This window comes from Cryptomeria japonica, chromosome 9, assembly GCF_030272615.1.
Source record: "Cryptomeria japonica chromosome 9, Sugi_1.0, whole genome shotgun sequence".
NCBI lineage: Eukaryota > Viridiplantae > Streptophyta > Pinopsida > Cupressales > Cupressaceae > Cryptomeria > Cryptomeria japonica.
The window spans coordinates 701,155,049-701,174,779 of NC_081413.1; the positions used below are offsets into that span (position 1 = coordinate 701,155,049).

Consider the following 19,731-nt stretch of genomic DNA (forward strand, 5'->3'; position numbering starts at 1 on the left):
AATCATTAATAACCAGCTCTAATACCATATTGAAAATTTTGAAGGTTGAGATTTGAGTTGAGATTTGAACAATGAAATTAAAAATTCAAATTGTCGCTGTTAGCTATGAACCTGAATAATGATATATGTATTGCTGTTATACTGCTGTCACTATATATATATATATATATATTGTTGCTATTATAATGCAATCATTTTATACTGCTCTTACAATGCTGTCACGATATGTTTAACAGTCTTTTTGATCTCAAACATCCCCAGCCATCTCAGGGATGGCCAAATGTCATTGGAGACTGGGATTGCAGTTTGAGGGATGGGGACACAAGTAAAAACACAGCTAGAAACAAATAGAAGCATGTCGCATTCCACAGTTCAAACATGATAAAAACAAATTGAAATAAAATTCAAGAAAATACAACCATATTATATTATTAATAGATTATATCTTAAAATGTACAAAGAACCCATACAAATTTGTACAAGAATAAAAGTATCTTCTTAGGATAGTAATAATTTGAAGTACCTCTTTTAGGATTGTTATGAAGTCTGAGGCACTTAGCATGCCTACAAACTCTCCCCTCCTGGCATCCCATAAAGGAGCCACTGGAATTCCCTGCTAACAGTAAAATATAAAGATGTACTTAGAACAAATTATTATACATGAGACGCAGGAATTCTGTAAAACATAATAACAAATAAAAAATCTAAGGCTGCATAAAGCACCATAAAAGATTCCAATTTCAATTTCATATTCCAACTTTGAACAAAACTTTACTCCACAAAAAAATAAAAATATATAATATTGCCATATAAAAATTTGATGTAGAAGCATCTGAGCCTACAAACAATCCTATAAAACCCAAAAATTATGAAGTAGCATTTTGATTTAATGTTTGCAATAAATATGAAAGACTCCACCTTCCATTTGGCAATTTGAAGCAGGCCACAGTTGTTTACAACTGATGAAATTAAAAAAGCATGTAGCGATTACACATTGACTTTGGCAGATTCCAAGTGGTAGGGCTGAATAAATTGTTAAATGTTGAAAAAACAGGGAACGGGCAGTTACATCTTCATTAACTTTAGTGCCAATTCAAGCTGTTACAACTCAGGTTTAGAATGCATCAAGGCTGGCAGCTGGCAGTTAAAAGTGGGTACAGCACTTTATATTAGTTGTTAAATTGTTGCACCTTTTTGAAACCTGGGCACAGCTGTCACTCAATGATAGCAGCAGTTACAAACCTGTTGTGACGTATTCACACATCGCCCCATTGCAAATGGGGACCCCTACTTTTTTTTCGCTTTGTGGGGTTTTGCTTTCTAGGTTATGGGGTTTTGTCTATTAGCCTTTGCATGATGAGTGCTGTCAGGGGGATCACTGGATAGCAGGCTTTGCTTGAGCTAGGTTGAGTCAGTAGATGCTCCAGATTAGGGTTTCTTTGAGAGTCTTCCTTAGGGCCTGGTTTTGCTCTCGTTGCTAATTGTGTCTTGCTTGGTGAGTGAGTATCACCCTTGAAGGTCTAAGCTAGGTCGAGTTGGTGAGTGATGAAGTCTGGAATGTCATCCTGATCTTCAAATGCCCTGAAATTTGGCTAAGTCTGGAATGTCTTCCTGATCCTGAAATTTGACTAAGTCTGGAAAAATGAAGAATCCTCCAAAAACTAGATTTTGCACTATAACTCCTGGAGGTCCGAAACCACTCTCAAACATCCTGACAGTATATATGGAATATAACTGGTCCAAAGCGAATTTCACTCCTTACCCTTCCAAAGGGTCCAGAGCGAAATCCTCCATAAGACATTCTACTTTGACCAAAACCTAGAACTAACGCACTCCTAGGCTTGAATGAAGGTAAAAACGCTTGTTTGAATGAGAAAATGTGAAAATGAAGTCAGGATTTGAGCCCAAGGATGATTTTCGCTCCTGACCCTTCCAAAGGGTCCAAAGCGAAATTCAGTTTTCTCCACTTTGCTCTTTGACATGACCAAGTTTGTTGACTTTTGGGGCATGATGGGAAGGTTTTGATGCACATTTGTCTTTGAGAGGAGATTTGAGGTGACAAAATGATGGAAAATTAGCCTAAAGTAGGAATTTCGCTCCTAACCCTTCCAAAGGGTCGAGAGCGAAATTCTTGAAAACCTCATTTTCTCCCTTGTTTAGACCAACATTCTAGTTTTGAGGTGATGGGATGTGAAGATGTCAAGGATTTTGGCCAAGATTAGGAATTTCGCTCCTGACCCTTCCAAAGGGTCCAGAGCGAAATTCTTGAAAACACTCATTTTTCTTTTAGCCAAAGTCAGGACCAAGGTGGAAATGAAAGGAAAGTAGTCTATGTTTGCCTCCCAAGGAAGATTAGAGTTTGAAAAATCAAGAATCAAGGTCAAAACATGATTTTCGCTCCTGACCCTTCCAAAGGGTCCAAAGCGAAAATCCTTATAACTCTTCTTTTCTTCCTTATTTTGGCTAGGCGTTGGCTTGATGGAGGATGAATGGGTATGTTTTTGCCTTGAGAGGGAGTTAGATGCTTTGGAAGATCAAGTTTTTGCCTAGGAGATGAATTTCGCTCCTGACCCTTCCAAAGGGTCCAGAGCGAAATTCACTATAAACCTCATTTGCTACCTTGAATGGGCTTAAAACCTGGTTGCTCAAGTGGAAAATGATCTATGTTTGCCTCCCAAACAAGATTGAAAAGTGAACAATCAAGCCCAAATCATGATTTTCGCTCCTGACCCTTCCAAAGGGTCCAGAGCGAAAATCTTCTTAGACTTCATTCCCTTCCTTGTTTGACCAAATTTTGATTTGCAAGGTATCTTGAAAGGAAGAATGGACATGTTTGGCCTTTGGAAATGTTTGAAAGCATTGAAAAATGAAGGATTTTAGCCAAGAGGGTGAATTTCGCTCCTGACCCTTCCAAAGGGTCCAGAGCGAAATTCTTGGAAACTCATTTTTTCTTCTTGGAGATGGTCAAATTCTTGAGTTTTATGGCATGGTTAGAAGGACTTTGATGTGTTCTTGCCTTTGAATATTGGATTGAGGTAATGGAGTAATCAAAACAAGCTCAAAATAGGAAATTCACTCCTAATCCTTCCCAAAACCTCTCTTTGCTCTCAACTTTGTGCTAGACCAAGTGTATGCTAAGGTAAAATCAAGATGGAGATGTCCCTAAGAGTGACTTCAAGTTGCTAGAAATTATCAAGTTTGAAGGAATTGAGCCAAAAGAGTGAATTTCGCTCCAAACCCTTCCAAAGGGTCCAAGGCAAAAATTCTTCAATCACCTATTTTTCCTTGCAAAATCAAGTCAAACTTGGGTTGGATTAGAGAGGAGAAGTGTTTTTCTGCCTTGTGAGGTGGATTCAAGTTGAAATGATGGAAGAAATGAGCTCAAAACAAGAATTTCGCTCCTAACCCTTCCAAAGGGTCCAAAGCGAAAATCCTAAAACACATCATTTTCTCCAAAATTTGTGCTAAGCCATGCCTAGACCAAGGTGAGGGATGCCCTTGAATTGATTGTTGTCTTCAAAAATGATGATTTTGGGCTAGAGGAAGAAATTTGCTCCTAACCCTTCCAAAGGGTCCAGGGCGAAATCCATTATAGGTCCTATCCCTGGCCATGATTTCTAGCGAAATTCTCTTTTCTGGTCATTTTGAAGTCAAGCAAAATGTTGCAAGCATGGGAGAGGGATCCAAGGATGAAAGTCCAAGTATAGAAAGTGAAAAAAGATGGACCTTGGTGAGGGAAAACAAGCAAAGAGAGGAATTCGCTCCTGACCCTTCCAAAGGGTCCAGGGCGAAATTCTCCAAATCAACCATTTTCCCTTGAGTGAAGCTAAAACTTTGATACCTATGGCATGGTTGAAGGTGGAATGAGGTATTCTTGCCTTGTAGGGTGAATTGAGGTAAAGGAAGTGTCAGATCAAGCCTAGAACTTGAATTTCGCTCCTGACCCTTCCAAAGGGTCCAGAGCGAAATTCTTGAAACCTCTATTTTGCCCCAAATTTACATCAAGCTTGGTGTTGGTTGAGAATGAGGGCATCCTTGGGCATGTATCTAAGCAAGTACAATCACAAAGTGAGAAGAATTTGAGCCAGGAATGCAAAATTCGCTCCTGACCCTTCCAAAGGGTCCAGGGCAAAATTCTTATAGGCCCTGTCCTTGGGGAAAATCTTGAGCAAGCTTCATTTTATTATCTTTTGTTGATGACTTAAGGTGTAAAATACTATGTTGAAATGAATTTATTATATGTCCTTAATCATCTTTTTGGTTTGTTTTGCAGAGGAAAGAAGACCAAATCAAGGACGACCACCTCCAGTCCAGCATCATCAAGGACGACCACCTCCAGTCCAGCATCATCAAGGACGACCTCTTCCAGTCCAGCATTTGAAGGAAAGGTACACCATCCATCCTGCACATCAAAGACAAAGGAGGTCAAAGCAAGGGTCCGTTGGAGAAGCAGATAGTTTTAGAAGAGTTAATTAAAGTTAGCTTCTCAGCATCACCAAATTGAGCATCAACCAAGTGTCAGACAAGGTGGCGTCCCAGTCATCATCCCTCCAGTTGGATTGGTCCACCTGAGCATGTCCAGATTCAATGTACCTGACTCATCAAAATGACACAAACTTCGATGTACCTACCCCAGTTATCCATTGGTCGAATATTCCAGAGAAGACATGTGTCAAAATAATGCAATTATTTCATTGGCCAGAATTGAGTTTGTTGTAACAAACCCTAATTAGGGTTCTCATTGTAAAATCTCGGCCATTGATCTCAAGTTGATTTGAGCCATCGAATTGTATTGAGGGCACTATATAAGCCTTGGCTCCTCATTTGTAAAGGCCGATAGTTGGTAAATAGTTGATAGTCGGTGATTAGGTAGTAGAATAGCAAATAGAATAGCAATTAGAGTAGACTAGGAAGAGAAGGCAAGACATTGTTACCTTAATTGTAAAGACTTCTTTTTCATTGAAGATATGGTGAAATATGTCGTTTCGTTGCAATATGCATGGTTTCTTGTTGAATCTTCATTTTAGATGATAGATAATTAAATTGACTGAAAGAAGTTGTTGAATGCACCTGTGTGGGATCCGTCTAATCCATACCACTAGCCTCTTACTGATTGTAAGTGCGCCCTGCGTGGTCAACTGGCATAAAATGAGCTTAATCTCAAGTCGTTACACGTCTATTGTTCATGCATTAACTTGAATGATGACCAGTATCTGATGGTGTCCGATTTGAATATATTTGAAGCATCCCCCAGAAGATCGCACTGAGTTGGTGTTGAATTGTTCAACCTGATGGTGAGACCCAGCCCAATAGGACTCCACCTAGTCATTCATCCATCTTCTCGCATTCTAGGTAGTAGAGTAGACTTCCTGAACCCTGCATCTTTTGCCATTTGTTTGTCTTCCAGTTAGTTAATAGGACTTGTGATTCCAACAAATCAAACGTTCAGGTCATCGAGTGTAAGTCCCCTTGTGATTCCAGCAAATCACATCATACCGCGGAGAGCTTATCCACACGTAGAGATCCTACATAACAGAACCTTGGAGTTACTCCGACTGATCCTTTTTTGCGAGATCTTCAGCAGTCGGGAACTTTGTTCAAGAGAGGATAAGGTACCTTTTAGGTATTTTATTCTGTGTTCGCATGTGCATAAAAAACACATCAACAAAACCATAAAAGAGGAGTTACACCAGTGACTCACAGTCACATGGACCACAGCAGTTAGCTATACCCCTCGACTCAAGATTAAACACAAAAAACATATTTGGGATACCTTATTAAGCAGAAATGTAGAGAGTACGAACTGCAAGACGAGAGAAATATAGTTCTGTGGAATGTAGTATTGTAAAAGGACAGAAACAAACTTTATTGATTAATTTTCTGATTTACAATAAGCTGTAACAGGCTAACAAGCTAATAGCTTTAAGTTTGTGGCTGAATACAACCCATTATAATTTGTAAGTTTCTGATTTCAATAGACTTTTCTGAATAAACAAAATCCATATATTTTTTATGTGTTGTTTTGCATGGTTGGCTGCAAGACCTTCGCTGCCTTTGACTGGGCACTCTGGTCTTGACTGCATCACAATTTAAGAAGATGCTTGAAAACAATTATAATGCAAGCAGAGTTATGTGATATAATATGCCTTGATCAATTAATGCTCAAACTGAGCAAAAGCTTAAGGGAAAAATCAGAAAATTTTAAAACAAATTTAAAAGTTTTATTGCCTTTTAAGTTCTTCTAAAGGAAGGGCCAAATGCCTAATTGCATGGCAATGCTACCATACTCCTGTAATAACAAAAAGCAGTTGTGGGTCCAAAAAGAGCAAAAAAATGTGTTCATGGCTGCCAATATTTGGAATGGACCTTCCTTAAGGTGAATTTGATCAACATTGACTTTGGACCCCAAAAGGTGCCCATGCATCACAGGATTCTCAACTTTTTCCATCAACTATAAACAAGAGCTCTTGTTTCTTACGACACATAATAGCTTGCAAGAGATCTTTGAAGAAATTATCAACATTTGTAATCTTTATTATACATTTAACATTATTTATTTAAAGTTAATTTGCTTCCCACTGATTCTCAGTTTTAACCTTAAAGGCATAGATGTTACGATGTATGAATGATATGTTACTCCTTGAACGCATGCAGAAGCAAAGATCCTAGGCTGGTTGGTTTCACAGACTCAGATTGGGCAGGTTGTGTTGATGACAGAAAGTCAACTTCTGGGTATGTTTTCAGCTTGGGTACAGGTGCAGTCACATGGACCAGCAAGAAGCAACAGGCAATAGCTCTTTCCTCGACCAAAGCAGAGTATCGGGGAACTGTTAAGGCAGCATGTGAGGCAATTTGGCTACATAGGATGCTTGCAGACATGCAAATGTCTCAACCAAGACATTCCATATTAATATAAAATGTGTTCCTTTCCAAGCAAAAGATTATTAAATTTGATAGCAATCCCATTTTCAAATCTTACTATTGTAGAAACATATTGACCATATTCTTGATGAAAGTAAATAATTTAGAAAGAGACTAGGATTTGTCACCATAAGATTAGCGTGGGTTTCATACCTACAAACTACAAACACTCTCTATCTTGATATTTCTGAAACCAAATTAAGGAAGATAACCCTTGTAAATTGTTGCCAATAAAACAGCTCTAGGAAATGTTCAAAGCAAACAGTTAAGAAGTGAAGCTTGCTAGCATTAAACTCCTTTTATTCAATTACCAGAAGACAGTTGATCATAATAATGGAAAAATTTATGGAAAACTACAAATAGTTCTGCTCTGTAACATGTATGTTCCTAAAAATGCTTATATTCATTTTTTTTTATCTACTAGCACTTTAAGTATATACCAGAGATGCATATAAGTATAGAGTAGAATATAGCCAACCATGAATTTCTCTTGACAGTAAAGTATGCCATGTACAGATGCACAAGCTAATAACTTTTTCAGTTCTAGTTGTTACATCTCTCTATGAACCTTTCTTAATATTAACTCTAATTTATTATTAATATTACTTCTGCACATATGATAGATCTATAATTCTCATAGGAAGTCTTCCTGGGATCCAGATCATTTTATCTATAGAGTTCCTAGATCTGTGACCATGGCTGACTGAGACCAATGTGCACAATTACTTTTATGTTTTATTGATCAATTTACCATAAGACCAATTATAACTACCTGAGTCCTAAAACACAAAAAAAAATGTCCATCTGTCACTACATCTAACATTTACATTTTGTGGCCTGTGAAAAAAAATTTACATTACAATGATGTCAAAATAGATTTCAGGGATGCCATCGATCAGAATTTATATCTTGCATTTTCATCTCTGTTCAAGAAAAGTGTGCTCTCACAGTTCACTTTACAATATTTGACATAAACTGACCACAAGATAGTAAATTGTGAGTCCTAAACATTTGATTCTTCATTTAATATTATTTTTAATTTGCAGAGATGCATTTAGCACCAGACATTCATACATTCCCTGAGGCTAAGTCATGTACACTTCTTCCTCCAAATCACCATTAAGGAAGGCACTCTTTACATCCATTTGATAGATTTTCCAGCTGAATTGTGCTGCCATAGCCAGAACTAAACAAATGGTTCTTATCTTTGCTCCTGGAGCAAAGATCTCTTCATAGTCAATAGCTTCTCTCCATAAGAACCCTTTTTGCCGCCAACCATGCTTTGTACTTGTCAAGTGTACAGTTAGCTTTGTACTTGAATTGGTACACCCATTTGCAACCAATGGGTTTCTTCCCTGGTGGAAGATCTGAAAGAATCCAAGTCTTATTTTTTATAAGACTTTGAAGTTGAATTTCCGCGGCCTTTACCCCTTAAAGCTAGTTTTTCCTTTCTCAAACACTTGTGGCCCATAAATTGCTTGAAAGTTAGCCATAAGAGCAATGTTAACTATGTTTTGCTTGTTGTTGCTTCTGGATGATCTACCCTCAATCATTTCATCATCATCACCAACAAGTTTTTCCCACCATTTTGGTGTCTTTTGAGAAACCTCTCCAACTAAATCATGACTTGGGCTGCCTGGTTCCATGTACCCTGATTGCTGATCCAGGTTCTCCTGAAAAAAATCACATGGATCTGGTACCTACCTAGGAGATTTCTTGAATGTTAGCCATAAGAGAAAAGTTAATTATGCTTTGCTTGTTGTTGCTTCTGGATGATCTACCCTTAATCATTTCATCATCATCATCGCCAACAAGTTTTTCCCACAATTTTGGTGCGTCTTTTGAGAACACTCTCTAACTAAATCAAGACTTGGGCTGCCTGGTTCCATGTCATTGGGATGCACCCCTTAAAGCTAGTTTTTGCTTTCTCAAACACTTGTGGCCCATAAATTTCTTGAAAGTTAGCCATAAGAGCAATGTTAACTATGTTTTGCTTGTTGTTGCTTCTGGATGATCTACCCTCAATCATTTCATCATCATCACCAACAAGTTTTTCCCACCATTTTGGTGTCTTTTGAGAAACCTCTCCAGCTAAATCATGACTTGGGCTGCCTGGTTCCATGTACCCTGGATGCTGATCCAGATTCTCTAGAAAAAAATCGCATGGATCTGGTACCTACCTAGGAGATTTCTTGAATGTTAGCCATAAGAGAAAAGTTCATTATGCTTTGCTGCTTGTTGCTTCTGGATGATCTGCCCTTAATCATTTCATCATCATCATCGCCAACAAGTTTTTCCCACAATTTTGGTGTGTCTTTTGAGAACACTCTCTAACTAAATCAAGACTTGGGCTGCCTGGTTCCATGTCATTGGGATGCTGATCCAGGTTCTCCTGAAACAAATCGCATGGAACTGGTACCTACCCAAGAGATTCCACATGCTAAAAATGAGATTCCCCATGTTCAATATGAAAGCCCCCCCTTCAAGTGGAGCAAATGAAAGTTGTGGACACCTAAATCTTTAGCCTTCACAAGTTGATCTTTAGTACTCTTGATATTTGAAGAGTGCTAAAAAAGGCACAACTTCATCATTGATCACAACATCCCTACTGAAATACAAGCGATAATGTCAACATCCCTCCTGAAATACAAGCGATAATGTCAACATCAACCAGCCTATAGACTTTATGATTTTCACTATACCATGTAAGGATCAACTTATGACTCTTCAAGTCCAACTTGGTTCTCTTTGCATCTAGAATCTAGGCATATGCAATAGAACAAAAAGCCCTATGATGATTCACCTTTGGTTTCGTCCCAAACCAAGGTTCCTTTGAGGCCTTCTCCTTCACTACCTATTTCAAAGACCCTACTAAGAAAAAAGACTGCAATGTAAACTACCTCAACCCAATATTTCTTAGGAACACTTATGTTATACAACATACACTAAGCCATCTTTGTAATAGTATGATTCCTTCTCTAAACTACTCCATTATGTTGTAGAGCATTGGGTGTTGTGTATTGTTGTTTGATACGGTGTTCCTTCGGCAATATCTACTGCTAGATGTCAAGTACAGGCTCTACCGAATTTTCTTGAGCCAACTAAGAAAGGTAGGTTAGTTGGAGGTGCCCATTCCATGATGCCATATCATACTAATATCTTAAGCACTCTTAGTTGCCATGCATGCTCTTGAACCTCTCCAATATCAACAAGCCAATACAAACCCTGATCTTTGATCCAAACAGCAATAGTTTTCTCGAATTCATTGTCAACAATATAGCATTATTGTTTTTTAAATATGACATTCAAATTGGGACAATGGCACATGATCTAAATCACTAAGAAAAAATTGAGCTCCATTTCTAAGACATAGTACACATTGAGAAAAATGAGATTTTTCTGTCCAAAAGACCTCTGCCAACAATTGTGTACTCCTGACCGCTACAGAAGATCACTAAATCTAAGCACTCCATGTATTCTATGAACCAATCTTTCTTGTGAGTGAAATGTCGAGACACTCCAAAATCTACATACCACAACAAAAGAATGTGACTAATCTATTGGTCAAAATGCTCTTTTGTTCAAAATGCTCTGCAACATGAGCCTTTGGTAAAGGCCCTCCCAAGTTGGATTTCTTTTCAGCCAACCTCTTCCTTCAATGCTTCTTCATATGACCAATTACCACAATAGTGACATGATATTTTTCAAATTCTTTAAATCCTCTTCAATATTCCCTTGACCTTTTTGTTGAGGCCAATTGCCTTTGCCCTTGTCCTTGGCTACAAAAGCTTATTCCACACTTGATGTATCACTATGCTACCAAACTGCGTCTTCCATTTATCCTACTACAAGAGCATGTTGCACAAATCTTCAAACTTCAAGTCAACATTGGTGGATGTGATGTTAGGTGTCCAATGAAATGTTCATATGCTCGTGATAAACTTTTCAACATTATGACCACCATATCTTCTTACATCTTGCGACCTATGGCCTCAAATTGATCATGAATGTCGCAAGTGCTTCCATATCCAAACAAAGGTATTGCCTATTTGAATCTCGGAAAGCATTTCATCTGTAACTAATAACTTGATCAGCATAATGACTTATCAATCACACTCATCAAACTTGTCCTATTCTTTATCTGCAACCGTTGGTCTAGTGTCAGTATTGAGGATGAGCTTATCGAGACATTGAATATGACAATTGTGAGCATGCATTGTTTCTAGATGTTGTAATTCTTGCCAACGAAGCAATGGTTGCCTTCCAACATGACATGGGATAATGAAGCCATCCCTAATGCAATTCAAATTTATGAAAAAAATTAAAAACTCTTATTCTATTGTAGTAACTGTGAAATATCTCATGAAACAAATAAAACCCATGGCATTATAAGCAAATCATCAAAAAGATCTGAGAAACAATGTCCATAAAAGGGTCTCAAAACCCTATCCGTTGAAAGAGACCCACGATTTTTAATGAAATCATCAAAATATACTTTTGAAATCTGCAAAAAAATTGCCAAAAACCCTAGGTGACACAATCTGGAGAAAATAGCCATGATTTAATGTAGAAACCATCAAAAAAATCTACTGAACTACACAACAAACCTTAGGTGCATTAAAAACTTCCAATTGCAGCCAAAAAACCATTTCACACAACTAAATTTATGCAAAAATGGCACGATTTGTGTTGAAAACTGTTTTGTGATTTTCCCAAAAAAAAATGTGATTTGGAAAGAATGTGATTTTCCCAAAAAAATCAAATTTCACTAAAAAAAAATGTCAATTTTTAAAAGGTAAAAAATCCATGACTTCGTTAGAATAATAATTCTGTATAATGTTAATGGTCAATATTGTAATTAATGTGTCTACAGTATTAGGTAGATAGAAGTAGGTGTCATAATTAATGTCTACAATATTTTTTGTAACTTCTATATATTGTATTTTCCTCAGTTAATGTTAATGAAGATTTTTACCAGTTCATTTTGCTGAACATGGTATCAAAGCCTTACGTTAAAAATTATTCATGTTTTCCTAAAAAACCCGTCTAGGGTTTCTGGGCTCTGTCTATTTTTTTGTGGCTCTACTTTGAGGGATTTTTCCTTTCCTACCCACGTCCGTGTCTTGTCTGGAAAAATCACACCCGTAAGGTTTTTTTTTGCAACTTCTATACGTTCGTTTTTTCATTTTCACGATTTTCTCTGCAAATATTGCGCGATATTTTTTTTGCGCGATTCCATTTTCCGACGATGTCTAATTTTTTTGTGCGATAACATTTTTTTTTGTGCCATTTGTCCTTACACTTCCTGCGGCACACGAATTTTTTCACGATTTCTAAGTTTTTTCTGCCATACTAGGGTTTGCAGTCATTTTCATTTTCTACCACAGACCCAAACCGTGAGCTAGGATATTTTATGAACCCTTTGTACTTTTGCCGCCTAGGGTTTCCATTTCTAGGTCTGCAATTTTTTGGGGTGCATCGTTTTTCGTGCCTCTGTTTTTTAACCCACGGATTTGACCCTTAGGTCGAAAAAATTATTCTAATTACAAATTCCTTGTGGGTTTTTCAAGAGCTCTTCTGGATCTTTGTTAGATTTTTCTGGGTCAGCCAGAAATTTTACCTCGAAAACCGTACTAGGGTTTCAGTTTATACCTTCGAATCCGACTCGCAAAATTTTTAAAAACCATCTATTTTCATCTGCTAGTTTTTGTCTCTTGGAATTTGTGCCTTCACCAGTTCAACCTCGGGGTACATGATGGCATCTTTGACAAATACAATACTCGAAAGCAACCAAAAATTCAACAGTCACAACAACACTTGGAAGCAACGTATGCTGATCATTTTTTAGTACCAATGTCTTGATGCAGTTGTTTTGGGCACGTCTCAACACCCAACCACTGCCAGCAAAGATCAGGACAAATGGGATGAGCGCAACCGCGAAGCTGTCATGCTCATTAAACTCTCTGTCACTGATGAGCAACTACCTCAGGTATCGTCCGGCAAAACAACAAAGGAGTTATGGGACCATTTGAAGAGTCCATGAAACCTCTGACAAGAGCAGAGCATTCTTTCTGAAGAACATGCTCTTTTCGATTATGATGGACAAAAGGACACCTCTGCAAGATCACTTGACAAAGATCAAAGACATTCGTGACCAACTTGAGGCGATTGGTCGCACAATGAAGGAAGAGGACATGGTCATCATCACTTTAAAGAGTTTGCCAAAATCTTATGAGCATTTCATTGAAACGCTGAATATAACTTCCACTGACGTCAATTTGAAGTTTCCCGATCTTTGTAACAAGCTTTTACAGCAAGATTGGTGGCGCCGGCAGTTTGGAAGCAGTACCAGTTCCACCTCCACTGAACAAGCATTCTCTGCCAAATCTTCTACTAAGAACAAAGGGAAGGCTCAATCTTCTCAGCCGAAAGACTCTGGTTCTTCTCAGGACAACAACAACAAGAAAGTTCACTGCAATTATTGTCATAAGTTTGTCACATGAAGGCCAAGTGTCGAATTCGATTGGCTTCTGAACAAAAGAAGCAAGAAGGGTCTCAACAGATTGCAAATGTCGTCAAACACTCCGAGCATAAAGAATTTGCTTTCTATGCTTTTATGGCCAAGAGAACAACAGATCCAGTACACTCTTCTGCCTGGTATATTGATTCAGGGGCTTTGCGGCATTTTACTCATCGTCAGGATTGGTTCACGAAATTTGAACCATTCTCAAATTCAATCATCTTCGAAGGAGGAGAAAAGTACACAGTTGCTAGTAAGGGCACTGTCCAGATTCACTCAAGAGGTAGAAATTTAATTTTTCTTGATGTCTACTATGTTCCAGGCATGGAACATAATCTCCTCTCCGTCAATTAGATCATGAGACATTCTCCTCAATTAGATGTTGTCTTCAGTTTGTCCATCTGCAACATTGTTGATAGGGAGACTCGTACTACAATCGCTATGGGACTTGAGGATCATGGTTTGTATAGACTTGTTGATTCCATTGATTCTCAGGAGCACACTCTGGTTGCTAGGAGTACATCCATCAGAACACTTCGGCATCAGCATTATGGGCACTTAAACGTGCACTATCTCTCTCAATTATATCAAGAGGGTTTGGTTGCTAGTCTACCTAAGATCCAACCTCAAAATCATGGAGTTTGTGCAGCTTGTCAAGCTGGGAAGCAACATCAGACACCATTCTCGGATGGTGATTCTTGGCAAGCCTCCAAGGTCCTTCAGTTGGTTCACGCTGATGTATGTGAGCCAATGAACACTCCATTTGTTACCGGTTGCAAGTACTTCTTGTTATTTGCTGACGATTTCAGTAGTAAAATGTGGGTGTATTTTCTAAAAAATAAATCATGTGTTCAATACATTTCAACAGTTTAAGGTCTTAGTTGAGAAAGAATCTGGTTCTCAAATTGTCACTCTAAGGTCAGTTAATGGCGGGGAGCTTTGTTCCAATGACTTCTCTACATTTTGTGCTACACATGGCATTAAACACCAACTCACCACACCATACACCCCTCAACAGAATGGTGTCGTTGAACATAGGAATTGCACCATTACTGAAATGGCTCATTCTATGATAGAGCATCGCAATGTTCGTAAGAAATACTGGGCTGAAGCAGTTTACACTACAGTCTACCTTCTAAATCGATCACCTCCACATGTCATCAAGAAGATGACTCTTGAAGAAGCCTGGTCAAGATGCAAGCCTAAAGTGGGCAATTTGAAAGTCTTCAGTTCTACGGCTCATGTATGGATTCCAGACACCAAGCATGCTAAGCTGGATTCAAAGAGCCAAACACTTATGTTTACTAGTTACAACGACAACCACAAGGCCTACAGGTTGATTGATGTGGAGACAGATCGTCTCACTTTCAATCGTGATGTTGTGGTTGATGAGACTACTGGTCCATTTATGCCTTCTACTACTCCTAGTCATGCGAAGACTTCTGATGTTGGTGTTCGTCTTCCTCTTGGTTCCCATGATGGAAGGGCTTCAGAGCATTTTGATTCTGAAGATGAGGAATCTACCGCTTCAGCACCACCTAATTTGTCACAGGATTTGCATACAGATGACTTTGTTCCGAAAACTCTAGGGGATGTTGTTCCTCCAATGCCAGATGTTGGTACTTCTACACTCAGGCCTAAATGGTGGGCCAAGTCAATAGGAGATCTTCGTGACGATGAGCTTCTTGAGGATAGATCAGTTTGACGCAAGAGAAAGCAACAGAATACAATCAACTTTACACTTATGGCCAACATCCACAGCATCCATGAGCCCCAGACATATTTCGAGGCTAAAGGCATTCCTGAGTGGGAAAAGGCTATGGAGACAGAATACCATAGTCTTCTGAAGAATAACACTTGGAATCTTTTTGATTTGCCTCCTGGGAAGAAACCTATCAGCTATAAATGGGTTTACAAAGTCAAGTATCATGCAGATGGTACTTTGGATAAGTACAAGGCCAAATTGGTTGCTCAGGGTTTTACACAACGGGAGGGCATTGATTATGAGGAGACTTTTGCGCCTACTGCCAAGATGAGTACAATTCGTCCTCTTCTCGGTATTGCAGCTCAGTTTGGATGCAAAGTCCATCAAATGGATGTTAATAGTGCCTTCCTCAACGATGAGTTGCAGGAAGAAGTTTATCTTAAGGAACATCAAGTTTCCTGGTAAGGAACATCAAGTTTGCAGATTGGTCAAAGCCCTTTATGGCCTCAAGCAAGCCCCTTGGGCTTGGTACTTCAAGATTGATCAGTATTTGGTTGAACATGGTTTTCAACGCAGTCCCTCTGACACTAATCTGTATGTCAAACTCTCCAGTGATGATATCCTCTTTCTTGTTGTCTATGTTGATGACTTGATCATTACTGGCAATTCAACACATTTGATTACAGTGCCATCAAACAGGACTTGTGCCAAGCTTTTGACATGACAAATTTGGGCCTTCTCCATTATTGCTTAGGTGTCAAAGTGTGGCAAATTGATGACAGTATCTTAATTTAATAGTCCAAGTATGCCCGTAGTTTGCTTGACAAGTTTCGAATGCAGGATTGTAAACCTGCTTCCACACCTATGGAGAAAGGGTTGAAGTTATCAGCCAAGTCTGATTCACTTGCAATAGACGAAAACAAATTCAGGCAACTAGTAGGCAGCCTCATCTACCTCACTATCACTAGACCTGACATTTGTTTTGCTATCAGCTACATCTCTCGCTTCATGACAGCCCCAAAAGCTTATCATTGGATTGCAGTGAAAGGCACTTCAGACTATGGTATTTTGTATAGCAAGTGCAACGATCCAAAGCTGATTGGTTATACTGACTCAGATTGGGCAGGATCAGTAGATGACAGATAATCAACTTCTGGGTACGTATTTAGTTTGGGTACTAGTGTCGTCACTTGCAGCAGCAAGAAGCAACAAGTCGTGGCTCTTTCCTTGACCGAAGCCGAATGCCAAAGAAGAATCAAGGCCGCATGTGAGGTAGTTTGGCTCCGAAGGATGCTTTCTGACATGCAGATGCCGCAAGCAGGTCCTTCTCCCTTGTATACTAATAATCAAGGGGTGCTCAAACTGGCCAAAAATCCAGTCCTCCATGAACGTACTGACGGGTCAGTTTAGTTGCAGTGAGTTTCGATAGCGGATCAGACTCGGGATATTCTCACCAAGTCTCTGAGCCCAGATAAATTTGTAAAATTCAAGGGGCAGCTTGGTGTTTTTGATAGATTGACCATAAGGGAGGGTGTTAGAATAATAATTCTATATAATGTTAATGGTCAATATTGTAATTAATGTGTCTACAATATTAGGTAGATAGAAGTAGGTGTCATAATTAATGTCTACAGTATTTTTTGTAACTTCTATATATTGCATTTTTCCTGAGTTATGTTAATGAAGTTTTTTACCAGTTCATTTTCCTGGACAGACTTTTCAATAGTAGTCTACATGATTTTTTTAAATTTCCGTACAGCGATCTTTTGGCATTTGTGTCACATGCGTGCAATTGGTTGACTACTGGCAACAATCCATAGAACTTCAAATGTTCACTGATCCCAAAAAATCTTTGTAAATCACTCTAATATCATATTACAGAAAATCTAAGACACAAAATGATTACCAAGATATTCAATTTAAAGAAAGGAGCACATGACTCCTTAAATAAGAGATACAACTGATTTATCCATAAAGGATAAGATTGACATCTAATAAAGCAAAATTGAAGAAATTAACTACAAGAATAAAAGAATACTCCTTAAGCTTATCCTAAGGACTTAACTGACCATTATAAACTTAATATTGCAATATTACTTCAATAATACAGACCCCTGGCAACCCCATGCTAGGTTCAGATGTTCAAAACAAACATTAAGACAAGTTTGGACTATTCATATCTCATCACTCTATATTCAGGAAAAAATGAGAGTCTACTGACTAAATTCGTCAGCAAGCATACAAAACCCTTTTGCCCCTCCCATACTCAACAAATATGACAGAACAAAGAATAGGCTGCTTGGAATGGAAGATAAATCAACTGATATTTTATTTGTTGAGATCCATCTTCCCCAACACATGCCTGTGAGCATCTGTAACCTCTTTGTATTCATAAATAAGTTGCTTGGCATTTGCTAAAATAGAGTTGATTGCAAGCTACAGCAGAGTATAGGAAGTGCATTCAGCAGTCCAGTAGTAAATTCATTACACACCAGATATTAATGTCATAACAGAAGAATTCTGTCATATTACTATGTTCTTGAAATACTCCATATTTGAATCATACTTTGTATCCTTGGAAATTAGCAATTGAAAAGGAGGCACCGCACAATCTTTGCTTGAGTTTGCACCCACAGTAGATTTCTCTAGGTAAATTTGTAATTGGTGGTGAGCATGGTCTCTTCTTTTCATGCTCACTGTTTAATTCATTTCCAGTTCTATCAGAAAAATGCAACTATATGTTAATTTTGAATCTATAAAGCAAAGCACTTAGGAACAGCATAGTAACCAGTTGATTTCAAAGTTGAAGCAGAGTTAAAACATGCTTTCAAGGATAAAGCATTGGTATAGCCAAGTGAATAAAGGATCTGGTTGCTATTAGGGCATTCAATTGTTCATATGATTGTGTGTGCAATGTGCATTGTTGTGTTCCAGATTTATGTCATTAGCAAGATCAACAAAAGCAAAAGATGAAGCTGTATTACTTTCTCATTGTAATAAGAGATTTCCTTGAGAAGTGGAACCCATAATACGAAGCATAATACATTACAAAAGATGTGTACACTATAAGGAGGATGTTGTTATGGAAGCTCTCATTGGCAAGCTTGGGATTCCCCTATGACAGCCCAAAGGCAAATAAAGAGTGTAGCCACTTAAAAGCTCAAGCTACATACAAATTAACTAACAAGTCTCCACTTGAAATTTTTATGGATAAGCCAAACAGGATTAAGACACACTAAAATTCAATAACTATGAGGGCTGGAAAGGCTCTCATTAATTAATTAAAACTATTTTTTAGTTCCAACCAACTTAATGAATCTCAAGATAAATTAAAAGCCTTTCAGAAGTAGAATGGGGCGGCACAAAAAAATCCAAATCGGAGATAAGATACAACTTTACTTATAAAAAGATACACTTCATGACTAAGCAAAAGAAGCTTTAGCCACTAAGGTATGGTATTTTTGAGATTGTAGATCCAACAGGCAATAATGCTTTCAAACTCAACAAGTCTATTTATCCAAAGATGGAATAAGCTGTAAATATTATGAAATAACATATCTTTCAATTTTATATGCTAAACATGCAGGAACTGGAAAAAGACATTGTCCTTCAAAAAATGATAAGGAGAACTAGATGAGGGTTGTAGGAGCATTGGCAGATCAATTTAAGGGGACAGCCCCCAAGCAATGCAAAGTGGTCCACAGAGGTGAAATAAAATGAATCAGTACAGAACCTGTTTGCAGCTTTAGATCCCAAAATGGAAAATGTTCAGATCCCCAAGAACCTCAAAGCAGGTTTAGGCATTCAAAATGGAAAATGTTTTATTAAGCAAGAACCCAATGGCAGCTTCAGATATTTGAAACAGTGATGTCATGATGAGTTTAACCCCCACAAAATTCATTACTCTGGAATCAGTAAAACTATTAAAATAGTATTATATTAGAGAGATAAGATTTCCACAGTCCATGCTAAATTCATATATGCTTCTGGATTCAGCTGTATAGAAGTTTTTTGCATCAACATTTCGAATCACACTCCATGATTCATCAGGATGAGAGAGCTGTAGGAGAAAAGAATGATGATGAATCACAGAGTACGATTCCAAACGTTGATGCAAAAACTTCTATACAGATGAATCCAGAAGCATATATGAAAATAATATTATATTTATTCTATAATGGTCATCTTAGTTGTATTTTTTAGTTCGTTTAGTGTAACTACTGCTTCTTTTATTAGAAGGCATAGTTTACTTTTTAGTTTTTAGCTTTTTAGGCGTATTTAGCTTTTTAGCTTCAGTTTGAAGCTTCAGCAAACGGTTTGTTCTTTTTAGAACACCATCATGTAATTCAGTTAAATGGTTTGTTCTTTTTATAACACCGTCATATAATTCTCTATATATACGTTGTACATTTGTTGAAGCACTCCCTGAATATAATTTCTAGAAAAAAAAATTTAAGGTTTTTTTTATGAAAAAAATCTGAATCATAGGGTTTTTATCTTCTGAAAATTTTATTGAGGATTTTTCAGAGAGTTTTCTGGAGGGTATTTTCGCAAGGGTTTTCAATTCGTCATAATTGTCTGCTTG

General features: G+C 37.9%; 1 protein-coding gene across 3 annotated transcripts in view; it reads right to left on the reverse strand.

The window, feature by feature from the left end:
• LOC131073932 (sucrose nonfermenting 4-like protein) overlaps window positions 1-19,731 on the reverse strand; it is a 71,387-nt gene that overhangs the window by 28,007 nt on the left and 23,649 nt on the right. For all 3 annotated transcript variants that reach the window (XM_058010453.2, XM_058010452.2, XM_058010454.2), the window contains exon 6: window positions 524-613. In XM_058010453.2, the coding sequence (XP_057866436.1) occupies window positions 524-613 (90 nt within the window). The remainder of the gene's footprint in view (window positions 1-523; window positions 614-19,731) is intronic.